Source organism: Eleginops maclovinus, chromosome 15 (assembly GCF_036324505.1).
Source record: "Eleginops maclovinus isolate JMC-PN-2008 ecotype Puerto Natales chromosome 15, JC_Emac_rtc_rv5, whole genome shotgun sequence".
In the NCBI taxonomy this organism is placed as follows: Eukaryota; Metazoa; Chordata; class Actinopteri; order Perciformes; family Eleginopidae; genus Eleginops; species Eleginops maclovinus.
This window is the reverse complement of record NC_086363.1, coordinates 3245407-3269117: the sequence shown is the minus strand read 5'-3', so window position 1 is coordinate 3269117 and position 23711 is coordinate 3245407. Positions and strand designations below refer to the sequence as shown.

General features: G+C 40.6%; 2 protein-coding genes across 2 annotated transcripts in view; one reads left to right on the top strand and one right to left on the bottom strand.

Moving 5' to 3' along the window:
• Positions 1 to 361: 361 nt before the first annotated feature.
• hsdl1 (hydroxysteroid dehydrogenase like 1) lies at positions 362 to 3976 on the bottom strand. Its single transcript, XM_063902087.1, has 5 exons — positions 3539 to 3976; positions 2813 to 3255; positions 2608 to 2691; positions 1984 to 2127; positions 362 to 1719 (listed from the first exon to the last, which is right to left on the bottom strand). The coding sequence occupies exons 1-5, from the start codon at positions 3759 to 3761 to the stop codon at positions 1648 to 1650; spliced, it is 966 nt and encodes a 321-aa protein (XP_063758157.1). The 5' UTR covers positions 3762 to 3976; the 3' UTR covers positions 362 to 1647.
• Positions 3977 to 4304: 328 nt separating this feature from the next.
• The window catches only part of tbc1d32 (TBC1 domain family, member 32), a 54681-nt gene continuing 35274 nt past the window's right edge, over positions 4305 to 23711 (top strand). Inside the window, 23 exon segments of the mRNA XM_063901489.1 lie at positions 4305 to 4359; positions 5081 to 5237; positions 5326 to 5490; positions 5623 to 5800; positions 5948 to 6019; positions 6570 to 6689; positions 7023 to 7101; positions 7323 to 7426; positions 7512 to 7573; positions 7662 to 7806; positions 8095 to 8154; positions 9205 to 9295; positions 10412 to 10549; positions 12200 to 12289; positions 13753 to 13895; positions 14791 to 14918; positions 15436 to 15637; positions 17160 to 17230; positions 17506 to 17644; positions 19171 to 19258; positions 19894 to 20012; positions 21650 to 21769; positions 22002 to 22090. Of these exon segments, the coding sequence (XP_063757559.1) occupies positions 5083 to 5237; positions 5326 to 5490; positions 5623 to 5800; positions 5948 to 6019; positions 6570 to 6689; positions 7023 to 7101; positions 7323 to 7426; positions 7512 to 7573; positions 7662 to 7806; positions 8095 to 8154; positions 9205 to 9295; positions 10412 to 10549; positions 12200 to 12289; positions 13753 to 13895; positions 14791 to 14918; positions 15436 to 15637; positions 17160 to 17230; positions 17506 to 17644; positions 19171 to 19258; positions 19894 to 20012; positions 21650 to 21769; positions 22002 to 22090 (2558 nt within the window). The 5' untranslated portion in view covers positions 4305 to 4359; positions 5081 to 5082.

Below are 23711 nucleotides of genomic sequence, written 5' to 3'. Positions count from 1 at the left end.
GGAAATGGAAATGCTTTACAACCTATTAAATGCACCAATTTAGCCTGAAAGTAATCTGAGTTAGTTGTCTGCAGATAATGACACCTCCAATGGATTCACAGATACTGGTTTTGTGTTTAAGCCAGGCTGGCTCTGCACCACGTGGATTCACGGCAGCCTGCACCTCACTCTCTTTCACTAGGGTGTACAAACAGTCTGTGACCCGGCTGATGTGAAGGGGTCACAGGGTGAACTCTAGAAGTGTCTGTTCAGGTAAATGATTGACACCATGCTGACATTTAGGAGAAAAACAAAGCCTTCGTGGCCGTCAGAATCAGTCAACATTTCAAATATATTCTAAATAAAACACAGGACAGTCAGGGAGTGGAGAAAGATATTTATTGTTTGTTCGTATTATGATGACACACTTGAGTTATAAGTGTAAGCAACCACTCAGAAAACACATCTTGATTTGTTTACAGATCCACAATTTAGAGCAATATATACACATACTAAATATATCTCAAATACCGTTTCTAAACGAAACAAACATCACAATCTCACTCTACATCACGTTGAGATTTATAACTCTATTAATCGTTGTTGTTTAATACAGCTCTGCACGCTAAAACACTGAGACAGAATTATCCTACGACATTAGTCCGTCTCTCTCGCTGTGAATGATGTCGGGTTGGTTTTTGGGTAAATGCCATTTGGTCTTTGAACGCGTCCTATATACGGTGGGTGTGGTACGTAGATACCAGTAACCAGTGGAACAAGCAGAGATAATGGAAAGTCAGCACAAAACAACAACATAGGGAGCATCTGAGCCCACACAAAGTAAACCCTTTGGATAAAACTGAAGTAAGATTTTGTTTATTTTAAGGTGGCAGATTTCTTATTGCTTTTTCCTAGCTGTGTTTATTTCATGTAACATTTGAGCTGAGGTTTTTGAAACTCACCTATACTTCTAAACTGAGCTATATCAGTGTGAAACCTTTTTAAATACATAGATATAATAAAATAGAATAATTATACATTCAGTATACAATGGTATGACCTAGGCCTTGTCTGACGGAGCAGTGTGCCTGCTTAAGAGAGAGACTGTTATACAGAAGTGTTTTAAAAAGAACGATTTAAGCTAAAACAAATGTGTTTAGGAAGTAGTGAGCATACAACTGGATGAATGACACTTGGATTATAGTGCACACGGTGTGTAAGAGTTTGTAAACTGATTTGTTGAATATAGTTTTGCTAGTTGTTGAACGTGGCCCCGATTGTATTGTGTTCACCATGGAGGCTTGCAAGAAACACAACATGTGCTTTAAGAATTCAAGGTGACACAGGGTGAGGTTTTGATATACAGATGATCATTTTGAGGGTACATTATCCCTTCATGACATGTATCATAAGGTTGTCTAGTGTCTATAGGTAATTAAAGGATGTCACACATTTGTCAGACCATATATTGATTCATTCATTTAGGCAAATTCCACTGCAGCTTCAATAAATATAGAAACCAAATAAATAGATGAGATTATCTTTACCTACCAACCTTAACTGAGCCTGCACGTTTAATGAATTTAGACTAATGGCAAACTAAAACTCTGTAACCAGGAGATCCAGTAAGTGGGTTAAGTCTGTATTTGAGGCAGGAGAGGAGAGCTCTTAGCTTAAACTGATCCACACACGTGATCCAAGAACCCAAATAAAGTCTGGGATACGTCTCATCAGTCCGTACTGTGAAGAAAAACAGCAGAGGGAAACGGATCAGCACACAGAAATATGTTTGAGATCCTGTTCTCACAAAGGCTGGAATGTTCTCTGTGTTACTGTGAGAGTTACTGTTTGAGAAAAACGCTAAATAGAGAAAGAATAAGGACTGCAAACAAACAATAAACATAGATGTAGAATTTAACGACAATTCTATGTAGACTTTGCATCAATTCTACAAAGCAGAATTCCTTCAATGTGAACACCCATCATGACCTGTGTTGTGCTGACCTGCAGAGTGTGAGGCCAGTAGCCGGTGGTCCTGTTGGAGACGCCCAGGGTGGAGACGGCGTGCCGGGCGTAGACGTCCGGCTGCGGTTCAAACCAGTTGAGTCGTGATGACGGTGATGATGATGATAGTGGTTGCTCACTTATCTGGGAACACATATACATACTGTTTATCAAACACTGACATAGAAATGTATACTCAGGGTAAACATTTTTAATAATAATAGTCATGTTTCGTGTGTGACAGAAATCTTGATGTGATTATTTTCTGTATTCATCAAATAATCGTGTGGTCTCTAAAATAGATCCATATTATATAAGTTTAACATGAAATACAATTTAGAAAAGCTACAATATTTTTTGTTGATCAACTAGTTTTCCAGCTATTTCCAGTTTTGGTAAAAACACCAACTATTTTTGGTAAATTACTTTGAGAAATATAAACCAAACACACATTTTTTCAACGCAAAACTCTCAAATGTTCAATGTTGTCTAAATACAAACAAAAATAACGTGATGTGCATTTGAAACTAGCTTTTCCCAGCTTGACACACTTTGGTTGGCCCCTTAAATGTATTTAGGTACAGCAGGCTGGCCTACTTATTCGTCAACTAATAAGAGATCTACCTGGAAAGGAATCAGACTTTGGACAAAGATTCCTTTGCCGCTGTACTCCAGATGAAGAGCTCTTGAGAAATGATCCATATAGCCCTGAAATGTCAAGAGAAAAAAGGAAAATAGGATCATTAAAAAATATATTGTGAATTTACTTTTTTTAAAAAGGGTACTTTATGTGTATCTGTGAGGCAGTTATTGTCAGTGTTTTTCTTACAGCAGAGGCAGTGAGTGTCACTCTTCCAGGCAGAGGTTTGCAGCAGGCACCCGATGATATGTTGACCACGGCTCCTCTGCTGCGCTCCAGCATCCCAGGCAGCACCAACCGGGTCATCAGAGTCGCCACCGCAACGTTTTGATTAACCAGATCCAGCAGGCCCTGCTCGGGCATTTCCATCAGGCTCTGAGGGGAATCCAAAGACGCCACGCAGTTCACCAGGAAGCCGATCTCTTTGCCCTTCAGGGCTTCTTTGATGGCACTGCTGGCTCCCTGGTCCAAAGAGAAGTCAGCGAGCAGGACCACAGTTTCCACCCCGTAGCTTTGGGAGAGTAAAGCAGCGATGTCTCTAACGGAGGCGTTGCTCTGAGTGACAAAGATGATGCTGATGCCATGTCGGGCCAGCTCCTCTGCATAGGCTTTGGCCACCGGCTCTGATGCACCTGACATGAGAGAGGACAACATCTATCAAATCATGTGAGGAAGAAATAAGGATAGATAACTGAGAGGTTATTGAACATTAACATGGATATGGCTTCAAATTTAGAAACAATTTACTTGATTACTGAGTTAATCAGATCACCTATATTATTAGACCAAATGAGTAACTGATTAGTCAACGATGAATATGAATATTTGCATACAGAATACGCTGTGGAAACTGACTCTCCTCTTACCTCTGCCACACACATCTAAAACATCATGCACTTGTTTCTGCATCCTTACCATAAACGATGGCCCAGTCTCCAAACCTTTGGCTCAGCTTCTTCTTATTGGGGATTATTCTGGGCAGAAAATGCACCCTGACCAAAGAGCAGCAGCCTCTGAGCAGGATTACTGCCCTGCTGGCCGTGTAAATGGCACCGACCAGGGCGAGGGTTTCAAAGTAAGGATTGCATGATCTAGAAATCTCTCTATACAAAAGCTCAAAGCTGTCAACCGACGCCATAGCCCACACTGTTGATGCTGATGCTAGCTTGATATAGCTAAAGCTTAAACAGCTGATTTAGCGTTGAGATTCCTAACCGTAAAGTTAACTCGTAAGTCAGGCGTGTTTCTTTGTTACGACATAGTAAAGTTCTGATAAAAAATGAAGGTTTAGCAGAGTTTCAGCTGGTTTCAGCAGGCAGAGATGTCTCCACGCAGCACCATGTCAAAAGAGCAAAAACATTGAACCATGTGACGTAGTTGGTGGTGCTGCCTTTATGACCTCACGAGAAAAAACGACAGAAATGTTTCAGAAGAATACAGACTTATAACAGCCATGTTAAAACTCCAGGTTCTAGATAATAAACAATCATCTATGACAAAATAAATTACCATTACATTCTCTGTGAGAGATCTTGTATTTTCAAGGATGCTTTTTCTGAAACGTCACATAGCTCAGCGAAGAAACTCATATTTCCAACGCTCAAAAGGCAGCGCGCAGTTTCATCTGACAACCCACAATGCACCACCGTTTCCATAGAGACGCAGCACTCGGTAGCAAATTCGTCCAAAATGCTACCTGGATGAAACAGTTTTACAAGTAAACGGGTTTAAACAAGGTAAACGGGTTTCAAATATCCTTCATATGATGTCTTGATGTTCGGGCGTTCAGTTTGTGCAGCGGCGAGATTTTGGTTTTCGTACAGCTGCAGTTTAAGTTAAAATTGTGCTGTGTTGTCTTCAGCTAGCTGTGTTACAGCTTCATCAAGCTAAACAGAAGCAAGTATTTACCTGTTTTTGGCTCTACATTTAAATATTATATATTTAGTTTGGGTGAACATCATAGACCAATTAACTGTGGCTGTTTGTAATTGTATTTGTGTGTTGTGGTGTGCAAACAGCTATGTAGTGACAATGAAACACGTTATTCCCACTGAACGGACCCGTAATCACACCTGTCAGTGATGAACTGCTGAACACTGTTTCTGAATTATGCATGACCCAAACCATAAGCATGTTTCCCCTGTGTGCTGAGCATTCAAAGTGAGTCCTTTTCATTTAGAAAGGATATTTCCTACCCAAATTCAAAAACGTTAATACCCAACACCACTTAAATGGCTTTACATCTTAAACAAGTACAAGCAAAAACAAACAAATGATAACCTCAATTCAGAAAAAGTACATAAGGTTATATTCATAAACTCTTTTACTAATCTTTGGTGTGTTTTTTACTCTTTCTATGCATCTTATAGTAGTTGAACAGTTGAACAGTTGTCTGTTAAACCCTGGGTATCCCTTACAGCATTAACCCGCCTTCACCCTCATAAATGTTCACATTAGAGATGTCTCAGTTGTCGGCTGAAGACGAAGCGGAGTTGCAGTCCCTGCTGAAGCAGCTTCTCAGAAGCATCAACGACAGGATCTCTGGAGCTCCATCAACCGAATGTGCTGAAGAGATCCTCCTTCACCTGGAGGAGACTGACAAGAACTTCCACAAGTAAGGCCACCGGAGTCAGATAGTGCAGAATATACTTTTAAGTTCTGAATTAAAGTAATTTATGCTATTTTTCCTTTCTCTTCTTCAGCTATGAGTTTGTCAAGTATCTCCGTCAGTATGTGGAGAGCTCTCTGGGGACTGTGGTGGAAGAAGAGACCAAGATCTTGACCAGAGGAGACGGACAACATGCAATAGGCTCAGGTCACGACACCCTGATTCATGCTATCACCCGGAAGACCAGAGACTCAGCAGAGTGAGACTGAGATTTATTTCCTCGGTTTTCTCCTTATGATCTTGGCATATTAAATGTGGAGTCAATTTACAAGTCATACAGTGTTAATTGTGCTAACGCTCCTGAAATATTGTACTCTTTTCTTTGCGGCAGATACCAGCAGATGATGCAGACTTTAAAAAACACCATGATCATGGTGGTGGAGTCTTTAATCAACAAATTTGAGGAGGAGCAGATGAGGAAGGATGAGATGCACCGAGAGCAGCAGCAAAGCCAGGCCAACAGCCAGTACACTGACAACTGCTCCGACAGCGACTCCTCTTTCAACCAGGTCAGAAAGAACATATATCAATTTCATCAATTTATTGCCTTATTTATTACTGAACGAGTCATATAGAGTGCCAATATAGCTCTTTTATTTTACTTTATGATGGATCATAATAATTGCTTTGTGCTTTATCTCCATTCTCCTCCCTAGAGCTATGCCTTCATCAGACAAGAGCAACTGCAAGTTTTGGCTGAAAAACTTGACTCCAGCCGACCCAAAGAGGTACAAATGTTTGCTTACACAAATACACCATGATGCTTTATCGTGCTGTTGCATAGTTTTTAGTCAGGACCCTTGAGACGTGTGTCAAACCTGCGGGTTAGATCTAAACAAGTGGTTATAAAATTTGTGGAACATTTGGTTAGTTATTATATGTTATTTATTGACTTTCCTCTGGTGTTTTCAAATGATCTACTAAAATACAAAATAATATACTTTTTCAGGCATCTAAAAATGATAGAAAATAAGCTAAGATTTTTACACATGCCTAAAACGTTCTTATTGGTCTTTTGTTTCACGTTTGAAAAACCGCTCAGTCGACACGACACCACACTTAAATAGAAAAGTCAGCAGTCTGAATTATTAGAGATGTGGACATAAGCAAATGGTTATGGTAATGAAACATGACTTTGTTTGAAGGCATCACGAGCCACAAAGTGTAGAAAGTGAATATAAGTAACAATGACACATAATATAAATATAGTTCCGGGTGTTCAAAGACGCTTTAATACCAGAGATTTCCAGGTGAAGAGATGTGACTGTGTGTGTGTAGGTGCGTTGGGAAGCGCTCCAGGTTCTCTGCGGTGCCCCCCCCTCCGATGTACTGATCTGTGAGAGCTGGAGCAGCCTGCGCAGGAACCTGTGCGCCGCTCTGACTGACCCCGACCTCAGCGTGAGTCCGGACCTCCTCTCCTACACATTCACACTTCATTCAGTTAGAAAATAATCAATAATAATCATGTCCTTTTTATGAACGATTTCAGACTTTATAATTAAACACAGAAAACATGATGTGAATCGTATAATCAATCCAGTCGCGCCTGATTTGTTTGAGGAAAAAACAAGATAACAATGTCCACGCTCAGCAGAGGCTGGGATTATTTTGTGATAATGATGTACAATTTCATGTGATTATATTTCTTATAATTGATTATTCAGGCACGGCTGATTGGTTGTGTGTGTGTGTATGCTGATAACTTATGCCTCTGCCCGTTATCTCCACCAGGATAATGTCCTGCAGTTTTTTGCTAAAAGCTTCTCCTCCTCTCCCCTGAATGTGACAAGAGAGATCTACACCAGCCTGGGTGAGTCATATTCAGGCTGTGGCATGAAATGATCTTAAAATGACTCACAAAATGGTTTTAATCAATATTATTTTTGGGAGAATACATCTTCCAACAAGTGAGTTATTGTGGAAGGCTGATGTGCACTGTTCATTAACTGTTCTTATGCTTTATTATGTTTTCGAACACCAATATTATCTTGCATGGTTCCTAATTAGTACATTTTGCTTTTTAATGTGCAGCTAAAAGTGTGGAGTCGAGTTTCCTGTCCCATAAGCTCAGCTTTCCAACTGGCTCAGCTACCATCGACATCAACAGACCTGAGATCAGTCGCCTTCTCAAACAGGTACAGCATCTCTCGTCTTACACTACGTAAAGTCTATCACCAGACAAACACATGACAGCTTTTCTTTCGGTCTGTCTTGTCTCAGATTCGGTTGATGAATGACTTTCAAAAGGAGGTGACGACCTTCTGGATCCGCCATCCTGAGAAGTGAGTTTTGGCCTCAGTATGAAGTCAGGGTTGCCAGGTCCACTTTTGTCCCCAGATTTAAGTTTACATCTGTTCCACGCTACTTTAGGTACATGGAGGAAGTTATAGAGGGCACTTTCTCTCTGCTGTCCTTACATCATGAACATGGCTCACCTGGGACAGAGAACGCACTGGAACCCATTCACCTGCTGGCCTTACTGGATGTTAAAGCTAACTGGTTTAAAAAGTGGATGGTATGTATTAGAAATAATCCGTTTTATTGCATTTTGTTTATGAAAAGGGCTCCTACAGATCCATAATACTGAGAGACAGTGAGTAGGATTAGGACGTTTCCTCATTGGTTAGATCTATTTCTTTTAAAGAATTCCCCAAATACCAATTGCATGGAAAGTTGCTTTGAGCTGTAGGCACCATGATGCACTATGGTGTTCTTTTGTTACTCAGTAGAATGTTCTTTGTCCTTTATTATCTTGCACATGCACTTTCTTTTATCCTGATGTGTTTCCTTTACCCTCTCTCAGCATGGATACTACAGCAGGACTGTGGTTCTCAGACTCCTGAAAAGAAAATACAAGTCTCTGGTGAGTGATCCACTCCTAAATCAATATCTCTCACTGAGTCCTTTGTACTTTTTAATCGTCTAACACTGTAAAGAAACAACGCTGAAACAAGCATGAGAAGTCTTTTCAGAGAGCTCCAAACCCACAGGCAGAAACACTCGTACTTTCATTCATTTAAAATTAGGGTAAGTGGTGGGTACAGCAGGACATACTAAATAAAACCTACTGGACTCTTGGACATTTTTTTTTTTAATTGATACTCAACTTGTGTAGAAATCCAGTGTTGTACAATCCTGGCTTGAGGGAATCCAAAGACAGTCGATTTGAGTAAATGGGCCTTTCGTTAAGCGGCACTCCCACACCACCACGCATCTTAATCCCAGAGCCTGATCTGGTGTGAAGGCAGGCTTAGGCATCAGGAAGAGCATCCGACAAAAAAGCAAAACACCGTGCATGAGCTAAGAAAAAGTGGGACGGAAATGAAAGCAGCAAAAGTTAAAAGTAGACCTTAGACCCCAGTAGAGAAGCCCCATTTCTGCTTTAGTTCCTACCTTTACTGTAGCAAGATACTGTATGTGTTACTGTATGGATTCTTCATTAGACTACCTGTATTTAACTGAAACCACATCATAAAATTCCTATTCCTGCCTATTGGTGTGTGTGTGTGACTCACATAGCCAAACAGTAAAGGTCAATATAAAGGGGCACAATGATTTTAGTGTCGCTTTGACATTTAAGAATTGATTGTTTAATCCTAAACCTCCCTCTATGCTCCCCCTCTGTGCTCTCTCTCTGTGCTCTCTCTCTCTGACTCCAGACAGGATTACTGATGAATCACCCCTGAAACTTTCTCTAAAGTAAATGTCAATAACTCTTCCAAAGCACTCAGAGCCTAAACTACTCTTGCATTGCAGTGTATTAAAATTCCCTCCGGTGCTTCAGGATTTAGATTAAAGTGAACTTTGATTAAAGGGTTCAGTAAGAGTTGAGGGGGATTAGCAGTTGTCACGACCAATCAGGTGTTTACACAATGTATATATATATATTTAAATCTTTGTATTTCTTCTGCAGGTTGTAGCCGCCCTTCAGCAGTGTATACATTACAGTGAGTCCTGTGAACACGTAACAAATGAGACTAATCCCCAGTCAGCGGAGCAGCCCGGTGAGTTACACAGACCATAAACTCGTGATTTCCTCAACAGGTTTCTGTACTTTCTCAGGCATGTCTGAATAACAAGTTTCCCCGCTCGCTCTCTGTGGTTAACTTCCACACATTTGCAGTAATGCTGATGAAGCTTACAAAAGGGGATGATGGAAGGTTGACGACGGCTCTGTTGTGATTGGTCAACCGCTTTGAGATGTCCCGCCCCTTAGCCTATCACGTACAATTTGTGGGAGCGCTAGCCAATAGAAGTGCGAGTGATACATAGTGATGTCACAATGTTACAGAAGTAAACAAGGGAGTCTAATCGAGGCGTTTTAGGTAGAGGGGGAGTGTGTGTGAGAGAAACTCCCTCTTTAGGGGACACAGGGATTTTAGCCTCTGCAGACCATTGACTTGCACCAAAAGTTTTTTTGCACTTTGTTGTAAGTAACTCAAGTTCTGGATAATCAGGGTGATACAAATGTCTTGCAACAAATAATGCAGGAGATTATTTATTTGTTTACATTTGCAATTTTAACATTAAGAGTTGTATAGGTTGATGGTAAAATGCTACAGTTCAATAAAAGGAGTGAGTGCAGCTGGAGATGGGCTAAAGGGACAGTGTGTGTCGGTGTGTTATCTCCTGGAGAGCAAACACTTTGACCTTGTCTTTGTCAACTTGAGGTCTGTGCCTCCCCGCCACTGATACACTCCTCATGATATAATAAACCGAGCCTCCTTTTGATTTCCTGCACCCCGGAGGCCCTGCAGGCGTTTTCCATTTGTCAATCTCATTCTATTTGAGCAGCTGTATGAAATGTCTTTACACTCTCTGTCCTTCATAGCATCACAGCAGGGGCATTCATCCTGGGTTGATGTATGAAGTCTCTTAATCAATTGGAATATAATCAACACAAACTACATCTTCACTTTAAGCCTTTAACCCTTTTTGTGGATGTCCTTTGACCACACAAGCTGATTCTACCACTTCATCCCCTCTAACTTTGGATCTACGTTTCAAACGCAAAACAATTTCGTATAATTATTTAGCCATCAGACAGAAAAAGTGATCATTTTGTCTTCCTTCCTCTATTGTCAACCATTTTTCGACCCTTGTTTGTGTTAATGTTTCAGGCTCGGAGCAGAGGAGCGTTTACACGGGGAAAGAGCTGAAATATGCTTTCTTCGTCCACTCGCTGTGTGTCCTGGGGAAACTCCTCATCTACACAAACGGCAGAAAGCTGTTTCCCATCACACTGAAGAAGCGCAAAGGTACAAACCTACACTGGTCTGTAAACCGTTTTAGACACAGCCAATCAAAAGCATCTCAGTTTAATGTTTAAATTGTTGCGTAACATCTTCACTTAAGGAAGTATAATGTTTTTAGTGAGCAGTAGTAAAAGGAAAGGTTTGGAGAGGGCGATAAGAGCTAAAAGCCTCTCATATCTGTCCTGTAATATGCTAGTATCTAAACAAAGATAGTGAATACTGTGTATTGACCATTGTTGGCACTGCAGGACTCAAAGGAATCCAGTCACGGTTGCAATGACTGACTTGAGTTAAATGGAAAAACAGATGTTGATAGTTTATTGCCCCCCAACAAAACTATCACTTTTAATCTTTACTGCAGATAATGTCATGTGGCAATGCCTCTGATAATTTTACCCTCGGTGCCACTCCCTCCTCCCTCCTGTCTGCCTCCATCATCGATCCCTCCTTCTGTCTTAATCACTAAGCAACGTTATGTACGCTGGGAACGATGCATAAGTGAACCATTCAAACAGACTCATCGGCTCTGTCAGCTATTGAGCCATACATGACGCTCATTCCAAGGCATTCTGGAGGCAATTAACTCTGACGTTAGAGTAGTTTATATATCGAATTAGACACAGTGTTTGGGTCCACACCTTTTTTTTAAGTGGGCGCCCGGATCCGTTCGTCACCAATATGGGTCATAATATGAATCAGTTCCTAAAGAAGTTTTAATGGCAGTCTTGATTTTTTTCAATCAAATATCCAAACGTTTTAGTCGATTTTCTCTATTTTATGTTAAATCCCAGGCCTTAGTTCATAATTTTGCCACAGTGACAATTGATTTATATAAAGCTGTACTACTTAACTCTCACTAAATAGAGCGTTTGATTTGTAGACACACTGAAGCAGTTTATATAAATTGAAATGGGATTTAGTTAATCGTGCTTTCCATATTTTCAGAGCACCCTTAGGTACCAAGGTTCCTTACAAAATGGGAAATATGTATTTAATGACAACAAATCATAGGTCTTACCAACAACTTTTATATTACTTGCCTGTCAAATTGACATTAATACTCACAATAATTTTTCAGTTAATGATTGTAAAATGTATAAAATCTTCCAAAAATATTTGAAAATGCTCATCACAATTACTCACAGCCTTAATACATTTCTTTATATTGTTGTTGTTAACGTGGATTTGAGTTGTCCATGTTCAACAGCTTTTGATAAGTGTTGTTTGGCTATTGCTGTCGTTGTTTTGGTTTATCGTTAGTTTGCCTTATTTTGAGTAATTCAAATCTCCCAATTCTTGCCAATTAGTTTCCTCTCTCTTTTTTTCTCCCGGGTATGCTATATTTTGTTGCTTCTCTGTGTCCCCATAGTTTTCAAAGGAAGGTAACACCAAGCAACAGTCCAAATGCAAAACTTATTAAAGCAACAAATCTGCACGTTTAGGAACTTGGAACCAGCAGTTCGCCTTTAATGACAATTTTGCTGTAAAAAGATAAACAGGTACTAAAACTCATCCAGGAAATAAAAAGATGAGCTGACAGTGCAATAAGCTACTGGACTCAACTATTTCCTTCCCAACAATCCCTGTTTTTACTGTCTCTGTCCACACTGAGTAACCAGGCTGATTCATTGCATTCATCATGTTCTGTTGCAGACCCAGTCAGCCTGACGGACCTGGTGGTCATCCTGATTAACATCGTGTACCAACACCCCAAACCCCTGCACAGTGACCCCTCACACACAGGTGAGGCCACACACACACACACGCTGGATAAAATGTGTCACAGAGTTTCGGCTTCCTCCCTGTCTCTCTGGGCAGAGTCAGGAACACAGTGACCCTCCCTATGAGGTGGAGCAGCATTCCTTCAGACCCATATCTTTTATCTCTTAACCTTGTACCGAGTCATAGACTTCTCTGCTTGTCTCCTGGTAGACTCTCCTTTATTGCCCCATTTATTCTCGTGAATCACACTGCAGCAGTGCTCCCTGCCAGTGATCAATAGTGTCCCCTGGCTTGACTTTGTCAGAGGAGGATCATCTCTCTTTTGGCTGCTGCAGCAGAGAGTCAGGCTGAGCAAGTCATCGTGTCATATCAGTATTTTACCGGCAGTCTGATGACGATCAGCTGCACCTCTTGTGAGGGTGTAGTATCAAGATGTGACTCAATGCAATGAGATTTTTAACGGGAAGTGCCAGGAGGGGATGCACGAACTATAGGAGCTCTCCTGCTCCATGTCCACATGACGTGGACATGGAGCAGATATTTAAGTATAAATTCAAAAATGTTTCAACAAGAATGAGACTTTCCCGATGTTCAAAGCCTTCTTCTGTTTTTCCAAAGTAATGATTTATTTAATTGCTTTATAGTTTATTTGAACTTCTGCATACTATCCAAAGGAGGTGAATGTCTCGAAACTATCTGTATTATTATTATTTTTAAATACATTTTGCAACACTAGTTTATTTCCTATAGTTTGTAATAAATAACTCATTATGCAGCATAACTCCTTTTGTGTTGTAAGATATCAAGTATTCTGTAATACTGTTAATGTTGCAGCTCGATCAAATTTGAACTTCTCTCCACACTTTAGGGTAGTTTCATGCATAACAATTCACCACATTTAACGGGGTTTTGGTCCCTTGCTCAAGGACATCTTGGCAGTGCTGAGGACGTGAACTCTGTATTTTTATCCGATCGGGACTTGAACCAGTATCCTTTTGCCTCCAAAACCCAAATCCCTACAGACTGAGCTACTGCAGCTCCAACTGATCACACTTAAAAGGAAATACATCAGCCAGTGTTAACATTTCTAAATTAAACTTAAGTCTGGTTCTTGATTAAATGTGTATGAGTGGGAAGTTTTGTAGACCTGTGTCTGGGTGATCTGATTGATACTGGACATCAAAATGCATCCTCTGTTTGAATATAAAACAAACAGCAGGCCTCCAGCAGATTGGGTACAGGCGTCTTTCCCAAATTCGATTTCCAGGTTATCAACCAGTCGGCTGTACTATCCAGACAATGTGTCTAGTGTCAGGTTAAAAGGAAATAAATACTGCAAGATGTATTGTATAATCCTGTGTGTGTGTGTGTGTGTGTGTGTGTGTGTGTGTGTGTGTGTGTGTGTGTGTGTGTGTGTGTGTGTGTGTGTGTGTGTGTGTGTGTGTGTGTGTGTGTGTGTGTGTGTGTGTGTGTGTGTGTGTTAGACTCTCTGACGCCCAGTTGTCTGGCGATGGAGGTGCTGTGGATGCTGTGTGAGAGGACGGAGTGTGCTGCAGACTGTCTCCACCAGACGGCTGTCATAGAGACACTGCTGGCTCCTGTCATAGCTCTGCTCAATGGACAGCAGGTGAAAACACTCACTGAACACACACACACACACACACACACACACCAACATACATAACATATATACACACACACACAGTTGTGAGAAGAATAGAAACCACAAATAATATTTATGAAAAATAAAGATAAATACACTTTTTCCATCAACATGGGCGTGTACTGTAAATGCAGGAGTTGTACACATGTTAAGACATGCTAAAAATAGGCGTTGGCCCCTTTTTTCTTTTGCTAGTAGACAGGGTTGGTAAAAAGCAAAGATTTTGTTTATTTAAGAGTTGTTAATCTTTATTTTTTTAATGAGAAAAGCCATGAAAAACCTATATAGCCGCAGATCCTGTTATGTCACAAACATGTCGGTTTGCTTTGTAGTAAAATGCATTTTATTTTAAGAAACTGATATACATACTCTGTTGAATCACTGTGTAATACATTTTTACTTCCAGGGTTAAAAGAGTCAGAAGTAATATTAGGACATGGCTTTTTTTCAGTCTAATAAATGCCTTTACTCCCACCTCCATTAACTTGATTAATTCCCTAATTAGGAGCTCTAATTTTAACCCTCAGCCCTAAATGCATAACATTTTCCTTCACCATATCTCCCTTATATGGATCCTAATAATGATTATAAATGCAAGGTCTAACTTCAACCATTTCCCCAAACCAACTTGCCTAAAGTGTTTCCTGTCAGCTGTTGTTAACTTGTCACAGCAGGACAGATTTTGACATCCATCATTCGTTGAAAAATGGTTTGTAATTCCGGATGCATTGCTTATGAAAACGTAATGGCTTTTTCTTACTTCCATCTATTCCAAAGTTAATGGTATTTTAATTTACAATACCTATTCATCTGGGATTCGACTTTGCTTCTAAAGCAGTTGTGTTATTGTGTGTTGCAGGTGGAATTAAAATCTCCGGCAGCCACACTGACTCTCATCGCTGACGTTCTGGCTCGCATCGCAAACACCGACAGAGGATTATCCCTCTTCCTGTACGAGAAGAACCTCGTCGTGTCCAACAATGAGAGGTGAGAGAGCGTGATTGAATTATGATTTTATACATAGTTTCTTTATCTTTGATGGTAATGAATAAATTACATATATTTTTTATGATTTAGCAAGAAGACTTCCGAGTAAAGTTGGCATATCTAATCCCTCTGGTTGTGCACAGAAAGCAGATTTAGACTTGTTGTCACTCACTGACGATATTTTTCTTCAATCATTACAGCAAAAAAGATGTTCAGGGTCACCAGGGTCATACAGGTGCTGCAGCACAGGCAGTATGAGAAAAATAAAGCACTTAAAGCATGTGAATATGTCACAGTAGAGGCAAAAAATACAAATATGAACCTGGAAATTAGTGTAATAGGACCCCTTTAAAGGACTTCTCTGGACAGGGAAACAAAAGCAATGCAAGTAGGTGACTCAAAATAAGTGCAAGTATTTCAAATATACCATATCCCTTCAACACCTCATACTACACACGTGTGACATTTTCCTTCAGCATACTGTATTTCTCTATGTTTGTTCCCCTCTCCTCTGCAGAACTTTTCCCGCTCATGTCATCGTACAGTTCACCCTCAGGCTGCTGGATAAGGGGCTGCCCTCACTGGGTAACTCGTACATGTCCCATACATCCTGTGGAGCCTTTATCTTTGTCTGTAGGCAGATGTACAACACCTGTGAGGGTCTGCAGGTCCTCCGACCCTACGGCCTGCACAAAGCAGTCGCTGCTGCGTGGAAAAAGGTACCTGCACTTCATATATCAGTCTGATTACAATTCTTTGGAAACTAACTTGGGAAACTTGTTTGTTTGTAAATTCACCTTGCGGTATTAAAGTACTTAAGGCCAAAAAAGATAATAAACACATTAAAAACCAAATTATTATCACATTATAAAACCATTTAGCATCGTAAATGTGCTGCTGCTGTAGAGAACTGGTTGTTTATTACAGGCTGAGTCAATGCAAGAAATGAGATCCTCTCTCAGAACACTGCCTGACTAATCCTCTCCATAAAAACATTGAGAAAAGATGGCAGATAAAAGTTCCATTTAAATCTTTTTTCCCCGTGAATATCTAATGTGGGGGTGTCCATGTCTAATGATGAGTTTCACTGGCTAGAATACTCCTGTCATGTTTCATTTGCTTGATGAATGCCGTGTTCTCTGTTCATTCATTCAGTGCGGCAGGAAGAGCCGCTCGCAAATGGAAGGGAATTAACTAAGCATTGTAATCTGCTCCATTTAGGTTTTAAAATGCAGCTTTTGTCGTAGCAATTCATCAAAATCTGAGTAATATAGTCTGAAATGAAAAACTGAAAACAGAAAACTGCAACCAAAACCAAAAACACTTCCCAGCAACTCCTAATAAAATAGAGCTTCAGAGGAAACATTACGGAGGAAATAGACGTAGTGAAACTGCAGGAGAGGACATATCCTTAATGTCTGTTAGATATCCGTAAACTCAGCAGACAGTCCCTCCTAACGCCTTACTGCTCTGTTTTTCAAACATTTCATGTCAAAAATTAACTCCTGAGACATTGTGGTATCAGCATTCAGTATTTTTACACTCACTTCCTCATGACTTTCGCCCCATTGTTTGTTAAAGATTAATAATCATCTTGCACGTACCACGCTGTCATGCGGCAGACAGCGTGTTCTAGATGTTGTCTGGAATCCAAGTCCACATCTGTTTTGTAGTCTTACGCAATGTAACAACACAGCTGACCCAGAGTCACCCACTATCAAAAGAGTTGTGGGAGGCATCTTAATGAAGGTGCATTTAATTAGTCACAGGGGAAAACAGTTCAAGGTTACATTGATCAGAATGACAGTTTTGACCCTGATTTCCAATGTTTTTCGATGGTGCCAGAAGGTTTTATAAACAAAGCTAATAGACGGTAGAAGGAGATGAATCCAGTCTGCCAGTGCCTTTATTTGGCTTGATAGAGAAGCACAAGATGTATTAGCAATTACAAAATCAAGATATTACATATGAGGCTGATAGAACAACAGTACAGCACTTTAAAGAAGTGAGAGCCACAAAAACAGCTGGACAACTAAATACAATTTGAATAGTCCAATACCTCTTCGTAGGTTTCAATGAGTCTAATCTGAAAACACCCGAGCTGCTTCTACACTGCCTCTGTTCTAGGACCATGATGTCCCTAAAACTGTGACTAATTCTGGTCAAAACCTTCAGATGTTCATAGAGTAATATGAAAGGAAAACCCAACGTAAACAACACATTTGCATTCTTTATTTCTAGACCAGTTCCCTTTCAGAAAGGGTTCCCACCCCGGTACCTGGAGCCCCTGCTGGGACATTCACCCAGAACATGTAAGGTTTGAGTATTTTATTTAAATCCTTGGAAATGGTAGAGGTAGTGGTTAGTCTTAATCAAGGTATTACAGAGACTACATATGGATAAATGAAACACAGAAATATGTTTTTAGTCATTGTAATAATGAGCAATTAAGAAGGGAATCTGACCTCAAATGGTTCAATACTACTTCATCTTCCCTCTTGATTGTTCCCCTGTCTAAAGAATTCCTTTCCAGTGCTTTAGCTCTGTGTTACAGCTCACTGTGCTTCACTCGTTGACTCTGGAGCAGGCTCATCTGGGAGGAGACGCTGTTGGACAGCCTGCTGAACTTCGCTGCAACTCCTAAAGGTCTGCTGCTGCTCCAGCAGACAGGAGCCATCAACGAGTGTGTCTCCTACATGTTCTCTCGCTTCACTAAGAAACTGCAGGTGAAAACAAACACTGTGCTTTACAAAGCTACACAACTATGAGCAGGTATTTTCAATTTGGTTCTTTTTAATAGGATTTTTTTCCAACAACTGATCATTCTCCCGAGTTATTTTACACCCTGCTCCCCACATACACACCTGGATGTTTCTCAACTTTAACTGCAGTTAACCCCTGAATACATTTCAGGGTTAAATGGCACAAAGGAACCTCAACTGTGGTATTATATTTTGTCTGTGCAACAACTGATGTAAGATACCACTACTCAGGGATTGCAGATGTTGTCCGATCCTTTGTCTATAAAAGCACAAGTTAAATTGTAAGCCATGTTTACAGGAAAAGTATTATTGTGCCACCGTCATATGAATAAAAACACTGTGACTTCCTCACTGCAGAAGCGCTGATAATCATCAGTGCTGACATATTCCGATGGAAGTGTTTCATCTCCTTTATGGAAGCCCTGGAAGAATTAGCTTCGGCAGAGGCTCTGTTTTTTAATCCCTCCTGATCACATCAATGCGCCAAAGAAATATCACACTGCTCAGGTGATTCTCTGCCACAGCGACTGAGTTACAATAAGCCAACCCTGAAGCCAGCATGCAGGATAAGGAATAAATAAGTGTTTACACATCGACTGTTACATCAAGCACAGAGCAAGAGGAACAGCTGCACCCCCCCCAGAGCTGGTAGAGTGACACAGGGAAAGTGGAATGTACCTTTTTAATATTTAGATTTGCTATTAAGCTTGTGTAAACATATTGATGGCAATAATTGTACCCTACTACCTAAAACCCTTGCATTTGAAATGTAGAACAATTTCTATGTACATTATAATATGCATGCAATATTTCTTGGCTTGTGTGTCCTATAATGTCCCACCCTGCAGGACACTATGCATCCTAAAACCCTCTTTTTTGCACGTCCTCGCTAGCCCTAACTCCTTCTGCAGGAGGATTATTTTGCTGCCTCTGCTACTCAAGGCCACAGCCATGTTTCCTGAGGAATATGCAATAGCCTGGAGACTGTTGCATGCAGACTCCCACATAAAATTCCCTGATTTGTACATATGCTTTTATATAGGTAGTATTGTCCATGACGCCTGCACACATGACCACGTCTCTCTGCAATCCCCCGTGGGATTCATTTACTGCCAATGTACGCACTCTGGTAATTGCTTCTCTCTCGTTTTGCATTTCACTTTAGTTAAGGAGTATAATTATATTTTGTCTATTTTTAGCTGTTTTGTAATAAATGAGGGGCCGGCACAATCAAAATTCTATTTGCAATTTCTGCTTAGCGTACTAAACTACATCACTAAGTGCCTTCTCAGGATTCTAGCAGCGTCAGGGTGGGGTTTGCATAATGAATGCCCAATCAATGTTCTCCATTTCCTGTTTTTTTGCTACATTTATGCATTTTTTTATGAATCCTGTCCAAACTCTTATTCACTTTTGACATGCAGAACCAAAAATGGTACATACCTAAACAAATGTCGGGGATTATTGTGTCTCGTTTGTGTTTTCTGCAGGTGAGCCGCTGTGAGAAGTTTGGATACGGCGTCATGGTGACACAGGTGGCAGCAACGGCTTCAGGGGTGGCAGCTCTGCACACTTCAGGTACTAAAGCACTCACAGACACTGGCCAGATGTGGAGCTCAAGGCTTGTATGCAAAAAGGTGTTATAGTCAACAAAAAGCAGCCATGGAGAAGCCCAGGGAACAAGATGTTTTTCAAATCCTTTATGGCAGCATATGTGGAGAAAGAAAGCGCAATATACGTTGTGGTTTTTTTAAAGGATTACGACGGTGTGTGATTTAAGTATCTGTGTGACAAGAATTGCAAATCCGGTTATGATGTTTATTTCAGAAACACATAGCATAGATAATCAGGTACATATGGGGAAAGGAGAGAGTGGCATACAACCAGTAAAATCAGTGGCTGAATGATGGAGACGGTTTACTAAATAATGTCATTCCCACAAATTGAATGTGGCTCGGGACCCAAAGGCTAAAATGGCATAAATAACCTCTTAACATCTGAGTAATCCTTATTGCATGACTTTTAGAATAATGACACACAAAAAAGAAAGTTTCCCATAATGAAATATGCATAAACTATTTGATCTAAAAATGTCAAATGCATTTCCGGTACAAAACAATCTTATAATTCAGAGATTGAAATACATGTTGTGTGTTTTTATTCTGTATTCTTCCACACTAATTCATATCAATACCCCCGGCGTGTGTTTACAGGTTTTGTCCGGGCGCTAGTAGTAGAGCTGTGGTCTGTTCTCGAGTGTGGGATTGAAGAGGTCGGGGTGGTCCGTCCCACGCCCACTCCCATGGAACCCATAGACAGGAGCTGCCTGAAGGTACGGTGCGTGTGTTTGAGTGTGTGTGGAAAGAGCAGATTTATACCACGCTGTTTATTCTGGAAGCTGAATTGATTGATTGAAAATGTAACCTTGCATGTTTCTGCTCAAGTGTTTCAAACCTTGAGAAGTCTTCCTACCTGCATGATGCTGCATTTTTAGTTTTGAAACAACTTTGCTGTGTGTTTGAGTCTAGGACAGGCCCAGTCTTCTCTCTCTCAGTGAACGTAGCACAGTGAATATAGGAGCTGTATCAGTGCGTCAGCTGCCAGCTTTCAAACATCCCAGCTACATCCTGGTAACAGAGCCAGAGAGACTGTTGCAAACACATAAACGCACAGTAAAAATGTGTGCTAAAGCAAACAAAGCATGAAGCACAGACGCATTACACCAACAATTCCTTGCAAATGAGCTCTGATAGATAGATAGATAGATAGATAGATAGATAGATAGATAGAATCGGAGGATGAAACCCTCTTTATTAGTCACATACATGCACACAGCAGAGCACACACAGCGAAATTGGTCCTCTGCATTTAACCCATCCTAGTACTAGGAGCAGTGGGCAGCTATCGTGCAGCGCCCGGGGAGCAATGGGGAGGGGGGATTGGAGGTGTCCGGTGCCTTGCTCAAGGGCACCACAGCAGGGCCTAGGAGGTGAACTGGGACCTCTCCAAGTAGCAGTCCACCTTCCATATTTCAAGTCTGTTCAGGGGACTTGAACCGGCGACCCTACGATTCCCAGTCCAAGCCTCTACTGACTGAGCCTACTGACTGACTGAGCTGATCTGGGGGAGCGGTAGCATTTCTCTAGTGGATTTTGAATTGCATTAATGTGTTTGATTCACTTCTGTGTCTTAATACATGAGCAGATGGATAATAAAAGTCTGATATGCACATTTCAGACATCAAACAGCCAGGAGCAGATGAGAGAATGGACCTCTGTTACTCATTACTCTTTATATTACAAAAATCATTGCAATAGTCAAAGCTTTGTTATAAATACGTGTGCGTGTGCGTGTGCGTGTGCGTGTGTATTGTTTTACTTTGATTGCTTTGAGTTTTCCCAATTCTCCTTGATCTAGTGATGAGAGCAGTTGGAGTTGCTTTATTATGATTCATCTTCAGGCTACTGCTCTGTTCACATGTTCAAATGTAATTTCATGGTGTGAGTGTGCTCACATGTTGTCAGCATGTTTTCATCCCTTCTTTAATGGTTGCTTTGTTTTTTGTCAATTTAAATTCCATCATGAGCAAAATAAACCAAACTTCTTTAACCCTCTACCTATTATTCACATTAATAGTATATTAATTATATTCAGAAAGCAGATTGAAGAGGTATTTCTACAAAATACTCCCAAAATAAAAAACAATAAATACTTGCCGCACATTATTATAAAAGCACAATAAAAGTTGATTAAATCTAGTAGAAAATGGGCCGGAACTATAGGAAATGTCCTCCCCTCTGTCTCCCCCCTCTCAGCACAGCATCGATCAATAAAATCCCAAAAATTATTTAAAAAACTAGAATAAAAAAGCCAATGAAAACATACGTAATGATCGATTTGATTCTGAGTTTAGTTATAGTCTCACCGTCTGTATATTCCTTTCTCTCTCCCTCCCGTCTGTCCCTGCAGTCCTTCCTCTCCCTGGTGAACCTGCTCTCCTCCTCCCAAGCCATCTGGGAGCTGCTTGGCCGGCAGCCTCTTGCCAACAAAAGTGAATACACCCTGAGAGAGATGCCAACCTGCATTCCTGTGAGTGATGTTCACACAGACTTCATGCAATGCCTCTCTCGGCCATGTGAGGGCATGTTTGCACTTTTTATATCGCCTTCATCCACCACCTACGCATTTGTTTAAGACCTCCCCCTTAAACACCCTAATACACATAGTCTGATGTACATTTCTCACCTTACACATTGTGAATATCCAGTTTCGCATCCTAACTGCTGTAATTTTGCTCAAAGCCTCTCATTTTACTCCACAGGATATGATTGACAGGCTGATTGCTGTGAATACAGATGCTAAGATTCATTCCCTGTTCCACCACGAGCAGTCGCACACATTCGGCCTGAGGTGAGATTGGTATATTCTCCCTATTACTAACACATGGTAACACATTAACACATATACATATACACACACACACACACACACACACACACACACACACACACACACACACACACACACACACACACACACACACACACACACACACACACACACACACACACACACACACTTCAGCCTCGAGCAATAGCAGACTGACATGGCTCTTTATTCTTTGATTACCCAGCTTTGAGAGGCTGATAAAAGGATTTCTCTAGATAAGAGAAAAATTGTGTGTGTGTGTGTGTGTGTGTGTGTGTGTGTGTGTGTGTGTGTTTGTGTGTGTTACTATATCCATACAGATCGGACATAACAAGTGAGAAGGGTTGTGATGGTGGGTGAAATCCAGCTAAACTGAAAAGATATCTTCATTTTTGAGTACATTTTCAGATGAGATTTATGGTTTCAGTACAGGCTTAAGTTAAAACTAAACTGTATAACATTTAATTATATCTGTGTGAGAAATGTACCATTTTTAGATAGATTCTTTCTTTGCCAGGCAGAAAACTAAAGTTGATTGTGAAGTTAGTGAGCAACAAATGGCTAAAACGTGTTGAAGTGAGATGAAAATCGGTGTGAAGGAGAACGTTTCCACACACACAGGTGCGTACGTGTCTCCTGGTTGCAGTGCTCTGGTGCCGCTGTGCATTGCTTTTTTGAATCACAATAGCTCTGCCTTGTTTTGGAGGCTTGCTGACTCACTCGCTCTGTCTGTGACTGTCAGTCAGCCCACTCCTCTTATCATCCAGAAGCCGAGTGAAAGGAACAGGATGCTTTATTCATTTGACTCCCAGACTGATGGATTCACTGACAAACGCTCCGTGACACCGTGGGGGGTTTCTAAATGTAGCGCTTTACTTTCAATAGATCAAAGCCAAACCCTTTTTCAAGATGAAGTACATTAAGAATTCTAAGTAAATATACGTTCACACAGCTTCATTTATTTTTGCTTTATTGGCCCATGCTCCACATTTCCATTTATGTCACACTCGCTGATGTTTTGAGCATGGATGTTGATTTATTGTGTTTAAAATTCTAGCATTTTAAAGCCATATGACTTGTATTATAGGTTAGACTTGTGGACTTACATTGGCTCTGTTAGTATTCCGTAGAGAACAGCGCCCCCTGCTTGTAAAGTCAGAAGTAAATAACATCAAAATACTGAGCTCTCAAACTAAATGCTCTTAAATGTGATTTTTAAGGCTCCTTACATATCTTTTATCACACTATTAAATGCTAAATTCATTTATTCTTCTTTGACTGTCTACAAGGAAAGACTCAATTCTGAAATTCAAGGCAAACTACTTTGTCAAGAAAACTTTTTGAACTCTGCTCTCTCTCAGTGCCGAACCCACACATTAGGCAGTGGCCTTGTTTCTTAAAAACAATTTAGCTTTGATAACAAAAGATTTGTCGTAGATTTTGTACTTCAACAAAGCAGTGTGCCTTGAATTTTCCTGGGACATCTTTTCCCTTTCTTGTGAATATTATGAGCCTAGAGCGGCTTCAGAAACACCTGCTTGTGTTTGATCCAAATCCTCCGTTGTGTTGCATTATTCTCTGCTTGTTTTGTATTAAGCAAGAG

What these genes read in the sequence shown, in the direction of transcription:
- hsdl1 (XM_063902087.1), bottom strand. Translation starts at nt 3,761, where the DNA reads ATGGCGTCGGTTGACAGCTTTGAGCTTTTGTATAGAGAGATTTCTAGA. An exon ending in AGACTGGGCCATCGTTTATG is followed by an intron (nt 3,256 to 3,538) that starts GTAAGGATGCAG and finishes CTCTCATGTCAG; the next exon opens with GTGCATCAGAGCCGGTGGCC. An exon ending in TGACACTCACTGCCTCTGCT is followed by an intron (nt 2,692 to 2,812) that starts GTAAGAAAAACA and finishes TTGACATTTCAG; the next exon opens with GGCTATATGGATCATTTCTC.